Genomic DNA, 13,063 nt, shown 5'->3' with positions numbered 1-13,063 from the left:
CGGGAGATTCACCTGCTTTTAGCTGGTCGTCTTTGGAGGGCGTTGTTGGAGTGGGGGATGGGGGGTGGGATGGGGTGGGGGAGATAAGGGGTGTGGTTTGCGGTGGGAGCGCACTACGGATCTGCCCTGGTTGCCATGGCAACCAGAGATGGCCGGCGACGGAGGTCCGGGTTCGACAGGCAGGGGACGAGGGCGGCAGACGAGAGAGGGGACGAGGCCGGGAACGGCTGGGTCGTGCGGGCAGCGGGTCGTCTGGCCCGGACGAGGCAGTGCGGGCGGGGTTGCCACACAGCGGACGTGCGGGCCGCGCTTTTATGCGCGCGGACGGGGTCGTGCGGGCGGGTTCCCGTCCATGCCACATGAGGCGTGCGGGCGGGTTCCCATCCACGCCACACGTGTGGCAGTTAGCGCGACCCAATAAAAATTACAACCATGTTCGTGGACCACTTAACGATGACTACAAGCATTGAAGCGAGCCGAAGGCGCATCGCCATCATCGCCCCTCCCTTATCGGAGCCGGACAAACCTTGTTGTAGTAGACAGTCGGGAAGTCGCCGTGCTAAGGCCCCATAGGACCAGCGCATCAGAGTAGCAACAATGCCGATGAAGAAAGTCGTAGATCAGAAGGATCAAACCTGTAAACACATAAACGGAGACGAACGGAGACCGGATACAAATAGATCCACCGAAGACCGCACCGACTGAATCCCGCAAGATCCTACGGAGACAAACCTTCACACTTCCTCCGACGATGCTAGACGCACCATCGGGACGGGGATAGAGCGTGGGAGACATTATTCCTACCAAGGGAGATCACCGCCGCCACATAGCCCCAACCAAGACTCTTAATCTAACGAGAACGAGAACGGGATCCCTCCCGCCGGCGAGGGGGGGGGGGCGAGATCCTCCACACCTCCATGGGCTAGAGGCCATCGGAGATGGGACGGACCGGCGGCAGCGCCGACGGGAGGAGAAGAGTTTTTCTTGTGAAGGAGGAAGGAGATCTTTGTGTTAGGGAATTGGAGAGATGTCTTCGCTCTAGGCTTCATCGAACTCATGGCTGATCTCAATAAAATGATTCTGTTAAATGTGTTTTAGGCCATTTTTGCATATGCTTGAAGATTAATAAAAGATTTATCTAGACCTGAGCAAAACAATCCTAGTTTAGTGCATACAACTCAACGCTTTTATTTTTGTCGCACATAATGGTCGCATACCGCGCAGCAACGCATATATGTGTGCCCTCCCACGTCCTAGGTATTAATTCCTTTTATTATTGCATTGCATGCATGCCACGGCTTTGGTATTAATACCAATTTTTGTGTGTTATTCTCCTTCATTTTTTTTGAATCTCCCGTTCTTTTTTTATCCCTATTGATCACACCTTTGTTGTCTGCTTTCTTTATTGAGAAACAGTAAGATGTAGCTAGCCAGGAGCCACCACAGCGATTTGAGGGCATCTCCAGCCGTTGCCCCTCCAGGACGCATAAAAATCGCCTCCTGGGGACAAGCCAGCGATACAATCGGCGTTGGGGGCGGTTTTGCGCCCAGTCGTCACCCCCAGGCGCCAAAATTGGCCCATGTTGCAGCCCAATTTCGGCGAATAAAGGGCCCATATGGGCGAGAATAGGCCCATATTCGGTGTGGTTTCGCCGTGTCTCGGCGTTCAATTATCAACACAATTATTTCTTATTACATATTTCATCACAGAAAAATCAAATACTTCAACAAAATAGTACAACAACAAATAGTTCAATACAAATTATATAGTTCAACAAATAAAAACTCGTATTTTATCACACGGCGTCCCCCTTGAGCCTCCATAGGTGCTCAATCAGATCTTTCTGCAGTTGATGATGCACCTGTGGGTCTCGGATCTCCTGACGCATACTGAGATAGGCAGTCCAAGTTGCCGGTAGATGGTGATCAACTTCGGCTAGAGGACCCTGCCTATAGTATGGTTTAGTGTCAAACACTGGGTCTTCTTGCTCGCTCTCGATGATCATGTTGTGCAAGATGACACAACAAGTCATAATCTCCCACATTTGATCTTTGGACCAGGTCTGAGCGGGGTACCGAACAACAGCGAATCGAGATTGGAGCACACCAAATGCCCGCTCGACATTCTTCCTGCAAGCCTCCTGAACTTTCGCAAACCAGACATTCTTGCCTCATGCCGCAGGGTTTGAGATCGTCTTCACAAATGTCGACCATCTCGGATAGATGCCATCTGCTAGGTAGTACCCCTTGTTGTATTGATGCCCATTGATCTCGAAGTTCACTGGAGGAGAATGGCCCTCAACGAGCTTGGCAAAAACAGGAGAGCACTGCAGCACGTTGATGTCATTGTGAGTTCCTGGCATACCAAAGAAGGAGTGCCAAATCCAGAGGTCCTGTGTGGCTACCGCCTCAAGCACCACACTGCAACCGCCTTTGGCGCCTTTGTACATCCCCTGCCAACCAAATGGGCAATTCTTCCATTTCTAATGCATGCAGTCGATGCTTCCAAGCATCCCAGGAAATTCTCTTGCTGCATTCTAGGCTAGGATCCGAGCAGTGTCTTCCGCATTGGGTGTTCTCAAGTATTGTGGCTCAAACACTGCCACCACTGCCCGACAGAACTTGTAGAAACACTCTATGCTGGTGGACTCGGCCGTCCGCCCATAGTCGTCGAGTGAATCACTGGGAGCTCCATATGCAAGCATCCTCATCGCTGTCGTGCACTTCTGGATGGAGGTGAATCCAAGAGCGCCAGTGCAATCCATCTTGCACTTGAAGTAGTTGTCGAACTCCCGGATAGAATTCACAATCATGAGGAAGAGCTTTCGGCTCATCCGATAACGGTGCCGAAATGTTTTCTCGCCATGAAGTGGAGCAACAGCGAAATAGTCGGAGTAGAGCATGCAGTAGCCTTCGAGACGATGCCGATTCTTTGCTTTCACCCGCCCCGGCGCCGAGCCACCTCACCGCGGCTTTTCATTGCTCGCCAGCAGCTGGGCGAGGGCGGCGAGCAGCATGAGATGCTCTTCTTCCTGGACGTCGGCCGCAGCTTCCTCCTCCAGCAACGCGGCGAGCTCTTTCTCGTCATCCGAGTCCATCGCCGAGACAGGCAAAACGCCGAACACCTTGCGCTCGGTGGGCGTGTACCCGCCGCTAAACCGCGCCTCCGCGGCCGGAAACGGTGGCCGGAAACGCCCAGCTGCTGTGGGAGGGGCTGCCGCGGCGAAGTGCTGCTATTTTCCGGCGGGGAATGTCTATCTAGCGGAGTAGGGCGGCGGCCGTCGCCGGGATATAGCTAGTGGTGGCCGAGGGCGCGGGGGGTGCGAGGCGAGTCGGGGGAAGAAAACCTTGACTTTTCCCCCGTCGGTGTGGGCCAGGCGTGCTTTTCCCTAGCGCCGGAGCCTCCAACTGCTTTCCAGCGCGCCGGGTTCGGCCTGTGACCGCCGGGCGGAAAAAAGGACCGAACCGGCGATTTTCGACGTCCTGGGGGCACGACTGGGCCGTTTTTTCGGCGCCGGCGCCGAAAAAATGGCATGGGGGGGCCTGTTAGGGGCGCGGCTGGAGATGCCCTGAGTTAGTCAGCCCTCGGATCCCGCAAACGAACGCCCCGGTCACCTGGTCGTCCCACCATGCACCTAGGTTTTTTCTTCATCGGTACCATCCCTGTCACGCAGGCCTCGACGTCTCTGGGCCGCTGCTCCAGGGATTGATCAGGATGGCCTATCATAAAACGGGCCGAGAAACTTTCACATCATTAGTTTGGGGTTGGGTCCGTACAAGAGTGCCGGGCCTGCACGCTTGCGGCTTCTCGAAGGGACGACCTACTTTCAGCTTCTCTCGGCACATCTAGAGGCGGGCGGCATTATTCCCTCAAAAAAAAATAGAGGCGGGCGGCATTGGAACGACGAGGAAGCTTTACCGTCCCCTTTTTTTCAAAGTGCTTACTGAAACCTAATTGCGATCTTCCACTAGCGGCAGTAATGGACAGTTCCCAGTTGCCGGTAGCCTTCTGGTGGCTCCTCTTCCTCCTTCCATGATGGTACGTACATGCCGCCATCTGCTCTCTACTCTCGCGGTCACTCGCGTGTTTGAACGAATCACTCAACGACGGGCCGAGAAGAACGACGTCGTCTGGTGCTGGTTTCTTCAAGATGCAGTCTGTACAGGTATTTGATTCTGGTGACTGATTCATGTTTTGGTTTTATTCTCGCTCTGGCTGCAACATACTGCACAACCACTCGTGTATTCAGAGGAGCGCTCGGCCAATATTAAGTACTGCATTAGCTTGGTGCTTACGCAGGACGATGGCATCAAGATACTCATTACCCGCCTCAGGTCTCATCTTTTTAGCTCTATCTCATCTTTCATGTTTGTTCCTTTGTAGAGATCTCTTGTGCGCTGACCATGAAAAATCTGTTTTATATTCCTCACCTATGTTGGGAAGGGAAAATAGTGGCTGCACCAATTTTCGGTGCACCCACGCAAGAAAACATATCAAAATATTTCGAAAAAGTATGAAACTTCGTGGAAATGATGATTAACAAATGTTATGAGGGCTTGCAAAATTTGGTGGTCAAATAACATTCGAGAAACGCTCTACAAAAAATACAAAATTGCAAAATCTGCTCAAACAATGTACGTACATTTTGACTAATTTTCAGTGATTTTGTCTTTTTTGTAGAGAGCTCCTCGAATGTTATTTGGCCACCAAATTTTTCAAGCCCCCATAACATTTGTTGATGATCATTTCCACGAAGTTTCAGATTTTTTCGAAATGTTTTGATATGTTTTCTTGCGTGGGTGCACCTTGGGTGCACCGAGAGTGGGTGTGTAGAAGAACCACTCTCATGTTGGGAATTGCAAATGTGCTGAAGGTCTTTGAGGACGGCCACATGCATCTCTAATTCGGCCATTCATCTTTTCTGATGCAAAAGTATTTACGTGTGTGCGTTCGTTTTGACTTAAATAATTATCAAAAAAGACTTGAATTCCCCGAGGACATGACTTATTATGATTTAATTTTGTGCAAAAGTAGAAATGCTAACTTCTAAGATGATATTACGTTTCAGTTTTCCGCTCCACCCATTTTTTACCCTCTTTATGCGATGGGCCGAAAATGTAGAAAATGAAAGCATTTACGTGTGTGCATTAGTATGACTTAAATGATTATCAAAAAAGAATTTTCGATTTAAATATCTCCAACCACCTGTGTGGACACACTGTAATTTAAATTTTTAAAATTTGGGCAGTAATATTGAACCTAATCCATGCTTTTTTTAAGACCCCACCGGACGTTTAAATTCCTGGTCCAACTGCTCCAAATTTACAAGATGTTATATTATTCATTTTATTTGCTTCTTAAAATGAACGGGCGTGGCAACACGCGCCTTCATGGTCTAGTTACTCCTATATGCCCACTGAAATAGATCACTCATACTCCCTCTAATCCATATAGGCCCTTGTAACATACTTCATAGTGTGTTATATTGTGTGTTATATAGGCCCTTGTAATATATATAAAAGTTATATTGTGTGTTAGATTTTTCTCAAAAATACACCATAGCAATTAATTAGGTTAATTAAGTTTATGTCCTGAACAAAATTTTAAAGTGGTTAATAGGAACAAATAATAGCATGATTGGAAGCTAATCATTTTTGATCAAATTACATATACAAATTATTTGAATCCAAGTTACGGTTGCAAAGTTATAGCATAATCATGTTTACAATATTATCTATAAATAATAAAAGCCAGAGATTTAAGGGGCTGAAACAAAGCGAACTGGGCCTACTACACCTGAACGCGGAATGTTAACCAGCCATGCAGGCGCGCGAGATATTACGGATGCCGCAGTTAAGCCGAAGCCCAACAAAGAAAGAATACTTAATATTGAATTGCAGGCTACTTAAAGAAAAATCAAGGCTCTATTTGTAAAACATATGACGACGGAAGGGCAGAAATGCTTTGTACTTTATTAGTAGGTAGGTATAGATGTATATAGAGATTTCTATATGGGCAACATACTCTTTTTTTGAAGAAAGTTTCAATCTATTCATCTTCAATCATGCAGTATAACAAACGCCAGAAATAATAAAAAATTACATCCAAATTCTTAGACCACCTAGCGATGACTACAAACACTGAAGCGAGCCGAAGGCGCACCGACGTCATCGGCCCTCCCTCGTTGGAGTCGGGCATACTTGTTGCAGTAGACAGTCGGGAAGTCATCGTCTTAAGGCCCCATAGGACCAACACACCAGAACAGCAACCGCCGTCAATAAAGAGAAGTTTTGATCGAAAGGATCCAACCTGAAGACACATGAAGAAAGACGAATAAAGACCGGATCCAAGAAGATTCACCAAAGACAACCACCAACCAAATCTCGTGAGATCTGCCGGAAACACACGTCCACACCCCCTCCGACGATGCTAGACGCACCATCAAAACGATGGCCAGACAAGGAGATCCATCTTCAAGAAGCCGACGCTTTCTCGTCTTCCTGAAGGACAAAAACCCTAACAAAATTTAAAGAAGCACCTAAAAACGGAGCCCTCCCGCCATCAAGAGTCGGGATCCACCGTGCACCCATGGCTCTAAGACCACATGAGGCGTGGCAAATCGACGGCGCCACAGACATGAGGCAGAAACCTTAGCCGTCTTTTCTTAGAGGAGAGACGCACGGACGGGAGACAAACACATTACTGATGTCGTAGGACAGCCACAATACGGACTACATACGAATGTATATCGTCGTAGTTTTTAGAGTATAGATTCACTCATTGCTCCGTATGTAGTCTATATTAGAATCTATAGAAAGACTCCTATTTAGAAACGGAGGGAGTATATAAGTGCATCACTTTTTTTAAGGGCTACAGGCCCTAAACTTTAGAAAGAAAGTCTCACATGCTTGTCGTCAGTCATCATGCGTTACAGTATACTGAAAGCTAACCACCAAGGGGTTATCCTGTGTCCCCTTTTCTTTGCGGGGATGGTTATCCTGTCCCTGTCCACGCAGCCCACGCGCTGATTTGTATTCCCACTCACTCTGTAGCGTACGTAAACTTGCTTGCATTTCTTTTCTTTCCTACCAGAAAAAAACACAGTCTCGATCTGCATCAGCACCATTCCGGCGACGCCATGCGCGCCGACGGCAAGCCCCACGCCGTGTGCGTGCCGTACCCGGCGCAGGGCCACGCCACCCCGATGATGAAGCTGGCCAAGGTCCTCCACTCCAGGGGCTTCCACGTCACCTTCGTCTACACCGAGCACAACCACCGGCGCCTCGTCCGCTCCCGCGGCGCCGGCGCGGTCATGGGCCTCCCGGACTTCCGCTTCGCCACCATCCCCGACGGCCTGCCGCCGTCCGACCCCGACGCCACGCAGGACCAGGCCTCCATCTGCTACTCCACCACGACCACCTGCCTCCCCCACCTGAAGAGCCTGCTCGGCGACCTCAGCAACAGCGCAGCCGGGACGCCGCCGGTGACGTGCGTGGTCGCGGACAGCATCATGAGCTTCGCGGTGGATGCCGCGGCGGAGCTCGGCGTGCCGTGCGCGCTCTTGTGGACCGCCAGCGCCTGCGGTTACATGGGCTACTACAGCTTCCGGTTCCTCCTAGACCATGGCCTTACTCCTCTCAAAGGTACCTCTATCACAGCCAAGATTTTAATATTTTGAGATGTGTAACTAGTTAACAACAAACAAGTAACAACCAATGTTCCGTTTGATGAGCAGGTGAAGAGCAACTGAGCGACGGCTACTTGGACAGGCCGGTGACAAATGCTCTCGGGATGACCAGGCAGATGCGCCTCCGGGACTTCCCGTCCTTCATCCGCACGACGGACCGGGACGACATCCTGCTCAACTTCATGATAGACGAGCTAGAGCGGGCGAGCCGTGCTGACGCCATCATCGTCAACACCTTTGACGAGCTTGAGCAACCGGCGCTCGACACCATGCGCGCCATCCTCACCCCGCCAATCTACACCATCGGCCCTCTCAACTTTGTTGTGGAGCAGCTGGTCCCCGACGGCGATGGCAGTTCCCCGCTCGCCGCGATTCGCCCCAGCCTTTGGAGGGAAGACCAGTCCTGCCTGGAGTGGCTCCACGGCAGGGAGCCCCGGTCCGTGGTCTACGTCAACTTCGGGAGCATAACCACCATGACCAGCCAAGAGCTGGTGGAGTTCGCTTGGGGGTTGGCCAACTGCGGCTACGACTTCCTCTGGATCGTGAGGAACGACCTGGTGAAGGGCGACGCCGCCGTGCTGCCACCGGAGTTCCTAGAGGCGACCAAGGGCAGGTGCCTCCTCGCGAGCTGGTGCGAGCAGGAGGCGGTGTTGCGTCACGAGGCCGTGGGCATCTTCCTGACGCACTATGGGTGGAACTCCATGATGGAGGGGCTCAGCTCCGGGCTGCCGATGCTGGGCTGGCCCTTCTTCGCCGAGCAGCAGACCAACTGCCGCTACGCGTGCGTGGAGTGGGGCGTCGGGATGGAGGTCGGCGACGACGTGCGCCGGGAGGTGGTCGAGGAGAGGATAAGGGAGGTGATGGGTGATAGCGAGGTGGGGAGGGAGATGAGGCGGAAGGCGGTTGAGTGGAAGAACATTGCCGTCCATGCCACGGTGCTACCTGATGGCAGGTCGTTGGCCAACCTTGAGTGCCTGCTCAAGGATGTGTTGTGCTCACCGCAGAGGAATGCTGTGTAGAGTTTGTGAGACATGCATGGGGATCCAAATCCAACGGACGATACAAATATTCCCATAACTTTTCGAACATTCAACAAAATTTGCCCCAACTTTCAATAAATGTTTCTGATTTGTTGGCAAAATTTCTCTTCTGTTTTTTGTTTTTCTATGTAGTAGTATTATATTTCCCTTGCATGCTTGATAAACAAGGCCACGGGAAGAAATAAGAGACAGCCGGATGGGATTACACGAATAAACATGCGCTATCTTCTCTCGTGAGCACACCCCGTTTTGTCCCATTGTTACATGTTCCGCAAACACCGCGATGGGAAAAGGCATGTGCATATGCCTGCGGGCAGCAGTAGTAAGGGCACGGTGAAAAACAAAAGGTGATGTCCCCGGCAGTTGCATGTGGACATCAATAATCGCAGGCTGGAGCAAAGGGATTTAGGCCAACTCCGCGACCCCATTCTGTTCGTTAGCGTTCGTTTAAAGATAAACGCATAGATGAGGCTTTTTAACGCGTGGCCGTAAAAGGACCGTCGTTCATTTTTTGTCCGCTTTTAACCCATCCCGGCCCAAGTTTGGATCAAGTTTGCGGCCGAAAGGACAGCGCGCGGACGGGCGGGACACATGCTATTGTCTTCCCCTGGCCAGCCTGTTGGTGGCACAGCCGGCCACTTTCCCTCCTTTCCCTCCAAAACCTCCCGCGCCCCGCCCTCCACTCTTCCCGTGCCCCGGCCTCCTCTCTCCGTCCACCATGGCCGACGACGCGAATCCCGGCGACCCACCACCTACCCCAAGAAGCCTGTGGCGAAGAAGAAGAAGCCTGTGGCAAAGAAGCCGCGGTCGGAGCTCTCGCAGGCGTCCGCCGCCAAACTCGACAAGGAATCGGCCAAGAGGAGGGGCTGACAAGCCGTTGAAAAGGAGAAGGCCGCCGCGCAGTACGCATCGAAGAGTGCCCTGCGACGTGCGATGCAGCACCAGGCCGAGGTCAACGACAAGGAGTCCATCGTTTCCAAGGCGCGCACCCTTCTCATATGACACGCCCCACGCCGGCCATTCACTCTGCCGCTACCATGGCCGCGGCGAGCACAGGCTCGTCGGTCCATCGACCGTCGCCGCACCGTTCCCAAGCTCGTCCGTCTCACACGGCACGTCGGATTTTCATGCTCCGCCATGCGGCCATGGGGAGACGTGATTCTATCCATCGACGGACTGTGTGGTGGTCGACCCGCCCGTGGGCATCATCAACCTCAACATCACGCCGGGCTACACCGAAGACGGCGCGCAAAGGAAGCAACCCCGGTCCTTCGACTCGGCTAACATTGCCGGCACCCGCAAGCTGTTCAGTGATATGCCACCACCGACGCAGATGTCGACGGTCGACGACCCGTACTACTCCATGTTCATGCAGAACGTCATCTTTGAGGGTCGTGGTGAGGCGCTCCACGTCGGCGGCCAAGAGCAACCTTTTGATGCGGATGCGACCCAAAGCCAGGATGGTCGTGGTACCTATGATGACTCTCAGTTTGGCGGCCATGATGATGCTGATGAGGACGACCATGGCAACTCGTGGCATGAAGATGATGACTTGTATTGTGAAGATGAAGAAGACGAGGTCGACATTTCCGCGGAGCCATTGTGCTTCATCGACGAGCTCATCCAAAAGGCCGAAGCACAAAAGAGGAGGAAGGGCATCCGCACGGGATCATATAGCTAACCAAGCCGAGGACACTTTTATTTGTGGGAGTTGGAAGGAAATCGGCCAAGATCCAATAAGAGGTGTCGAGCAAAAAGGAGTGGTCTTTTGGACAAGAGTTCACAAAAACTTTCATGAGCGAAGAAATTTTTCCCCCTACCAATTCGCAAGCACTCGCGGCATCAATTCAATCCAAAAGAGGTGGAGATTCATCCAACAAGAATGCAACAAATATTATGCCACGCTTGAGAGCGTCAAAGCCCGTCCCGTGAGCGGCTTAGGCCTTGGTGACTTGGTATGAACCCCTCTCTTTTCCAACTGCGTCCATTCATGTCTTGGTCACTGGCCATTTAAGTTACATGCATTCTATGTCCTTTTCATGATGGCCGCATGTTTGTTTGTGTAAGCATTCCAATTTTTGGAAGCCTTCAAGGCCCGGCACAAAGTCAAGCCATTCACTCTCACGCATTGTTAGATGCTCATCAAAGATTGCCCCAAGTTCAAGGAACAATACAATGCTCGTAGGAAGAAGAGAGGAGAGAAGGAAGCGGCGGCCGAGGCTGATGCGGGAGACGTGCTCAAGAGGCCGAGGGGCAAGACAAGCTCGAAGTCCGACGAGAAGCGTGATGCATCTTCTATAGCCATGCAAGGAAGTTTGGAGGATATGATGAGCCAAAAGGAATTGAGGGAGGAGAGGAAGAGCAAAGGGAAGGAAGAGCAAATGAAGATATATCTAGATCTTCAAACAAAGAAGCTTGATATGGAGGAGGCCGTGAAGAAGAGGAAGCTTGACATCGAGGAGGCCGATCAACTCAAGAAGCTAGAGATCGAGGCCACCAATGCCGACACAAAGGCCAAGGAGGTGGCACTAGCTATCATGATTGTCGACAAGAACAATATGTCACCGGAGAGGAAGGCTTGGTTCACGAACCGGCAGAAGGAGATGTTCGCCCGCGATGGCATGATCTAGGTGAGACGACGACCGCGATGGCGGTCCTTTCTGAAGGCCGGCTCCTGTGCCGGCCGCTGGCTTTGTTGCCAGCGAGAAAACTTGTCTCTTTTGAAGGCTGGCTAGTGTGCAGACCGTTGGCTTTGTTGCCGGCGTGAAATATGTCTTTTTGAAGGCTGGCTCGTGTGTCGGTCGCTGGCTTTGTTGCTGGCTTCAGACTGTAGGCCGCCGACTGTGTTACCGGCCGGCGTGAACTAGTGCGAACCGTGGCCGCGGTTTAAAATCCTTTGTTTCCACTTTTGCATGCATGCGGACAGGATGCGGCCGAAATGCGGCCGCGTTGGATGCCATGGTTAATTTATTTTTGTCATGGGTATTTTTAGTTTTTTCTTTATGATGGCATTTTTTCTACTGTTTAAAGATGATGGCATTTTTCCCTAGCACGCGGACAGGATACGGCCGAAATGCGGCCGCGTTTTTACAGGGAGAAGGCCTGTTGGGGGAGATGGATAGAGCGGTCGGGCCATGGGTTCTCCCATCGAACGATGTTTGTAACGACTTGTTCGGTACACTGGTCCTCCTGCCACACATTTAGACAGTTTTAATGTTCGCCCACACAGGGTGGCTCCTGAGCATGATCAGACGAGCTGTGTGGCGGGGTATCCATTGTGCCACACGTGTGATGAATATCAGGCTCCAAAAGTAAACAAGAGAAAAGAGAAAAGAGAAAGGAAAACAGAAAAGAAATATAAAAAGAAAAAGAAGGAAAAAACGAGAGGAAAAAAGCCGTAAAGTGGGCCGGCCCATACGAACACCCAGCGCGCAAGGGGGGTACCGCCAGGTGGGCGCCCGTCTCGCCTTCAGCGAGACCCGCTTCCGACTCGCTGAAGGGGCAAGCTAGATGGGCCGGCCCATGCGCGCACCTGCCATAGCCTCTTTTTCCTGTTTTCTTTTTTCTTCTTTTTTTGTACTTTCGTTTATACTTTGAAATATTTAATATTAAATTATTTTACTAAAACACTCTACAATTTTTTTCAAAAGTTTGAACAAGTATTTGAAAAAAACTGAACAACTATTTGAAAGAGGTTGAACACGTATTTAAAAAATGTTAATCAAGGATCCGGAGAAATGTCGAATGTGTACAAAAAATTGTTAATCTTGTATTTAAAAATTGATGAAATTTTTTGATCATGCATATAAAAATGTTATGAACAAGTATTTGAAAAATGTTAATGAAGCATTTGAAAAGTGTTAAATGTGTATAGAAAAAAAATGTTGACCATGCATTACAAAATATAGAATTTGATCCTGTATAAAATAATGTTAGTGAAAGATTTATAAAAATGGTGTACAAGTGTGGAAAATGTTAATTAAGCGTTTGGAAAATGCTAAATGTGTATAGAAAAAATGTTGATCATGTATTAAAAAAATCTTAGTCTTTTTATTTGAAAACTATTAATCTAGCATTTAAAAGTATTTGAAAAATGTATAGAAAAATGTTGACCATGTATTAAGAAAATGTTAATCTTGTATTTGAAAAAAAATCTTGTATGTGAATGTTTTTAATCAAGCATTGAAAAATGTTTATAATGTGTATAGAAAAAATGTTAACTATGTATTACAAAAACGTTTAATTTGTATTAGAAAAATGTTACACGTCTATTAGAAAATGTTGTTGACACTAAAAAAATTGTAGAATAATAAAAAAAGAAAAATAATTCCGAAT

At 49.8% G+C, this 13,063-nt stretch overlaps 1 protein-coding gene across 1 annotated transcript; it reads left to right on the top strand.

Annotated features, from left to right (window-relative positions):
- The first annotated feature begins 6,974 nt into the window (after window positions 1–6,974).
- LOC119352771 (7-deoxyloganetin glucosyltransferase-like) lies at window positions 6,975–8,849 on the top strand. The gene is made up of 2 exons (XM_037619353.1): window positions 6,975–7,644; window positions 7,737–8,849. The coding sequence occupies exons 1-2, from the start codon at window positions 7,140–7,142 to the stop codon at window positions 8,705–8,707; spliced, it is 1,476 nt and encodes a 491-aa protein (XP_037475250.1). The 5' UTR covers window positions 6,975–7,139; the 3' UTR covers window positions 8,708–8,849.
- The last annotated feature ends 4,214 nt before the right edge of the window (window positions 8,850–13,063 follow it).

Source organism: Triticum dicoccoides, chromosome 2A (assembly GCF_002162155.2).
Source record: "Triticum dicoccoides isolate Atlit2015 ecotype Zavitan chromosome 2A, WEW_v2.0, whole genome shotgun sequence".
Taxonomy (NCBI): domain Eukaryota; kingdom Viridiplantae; phylum Streptophyta; class Magnoliopsida; order Poales; family Poaceae; genus Triticum; species Triticum dicoccoides.
Note: the sequence above shows the minus strand (reverse complement) of the source record. Positions and strands in the feature narration are given on the sequence as shown.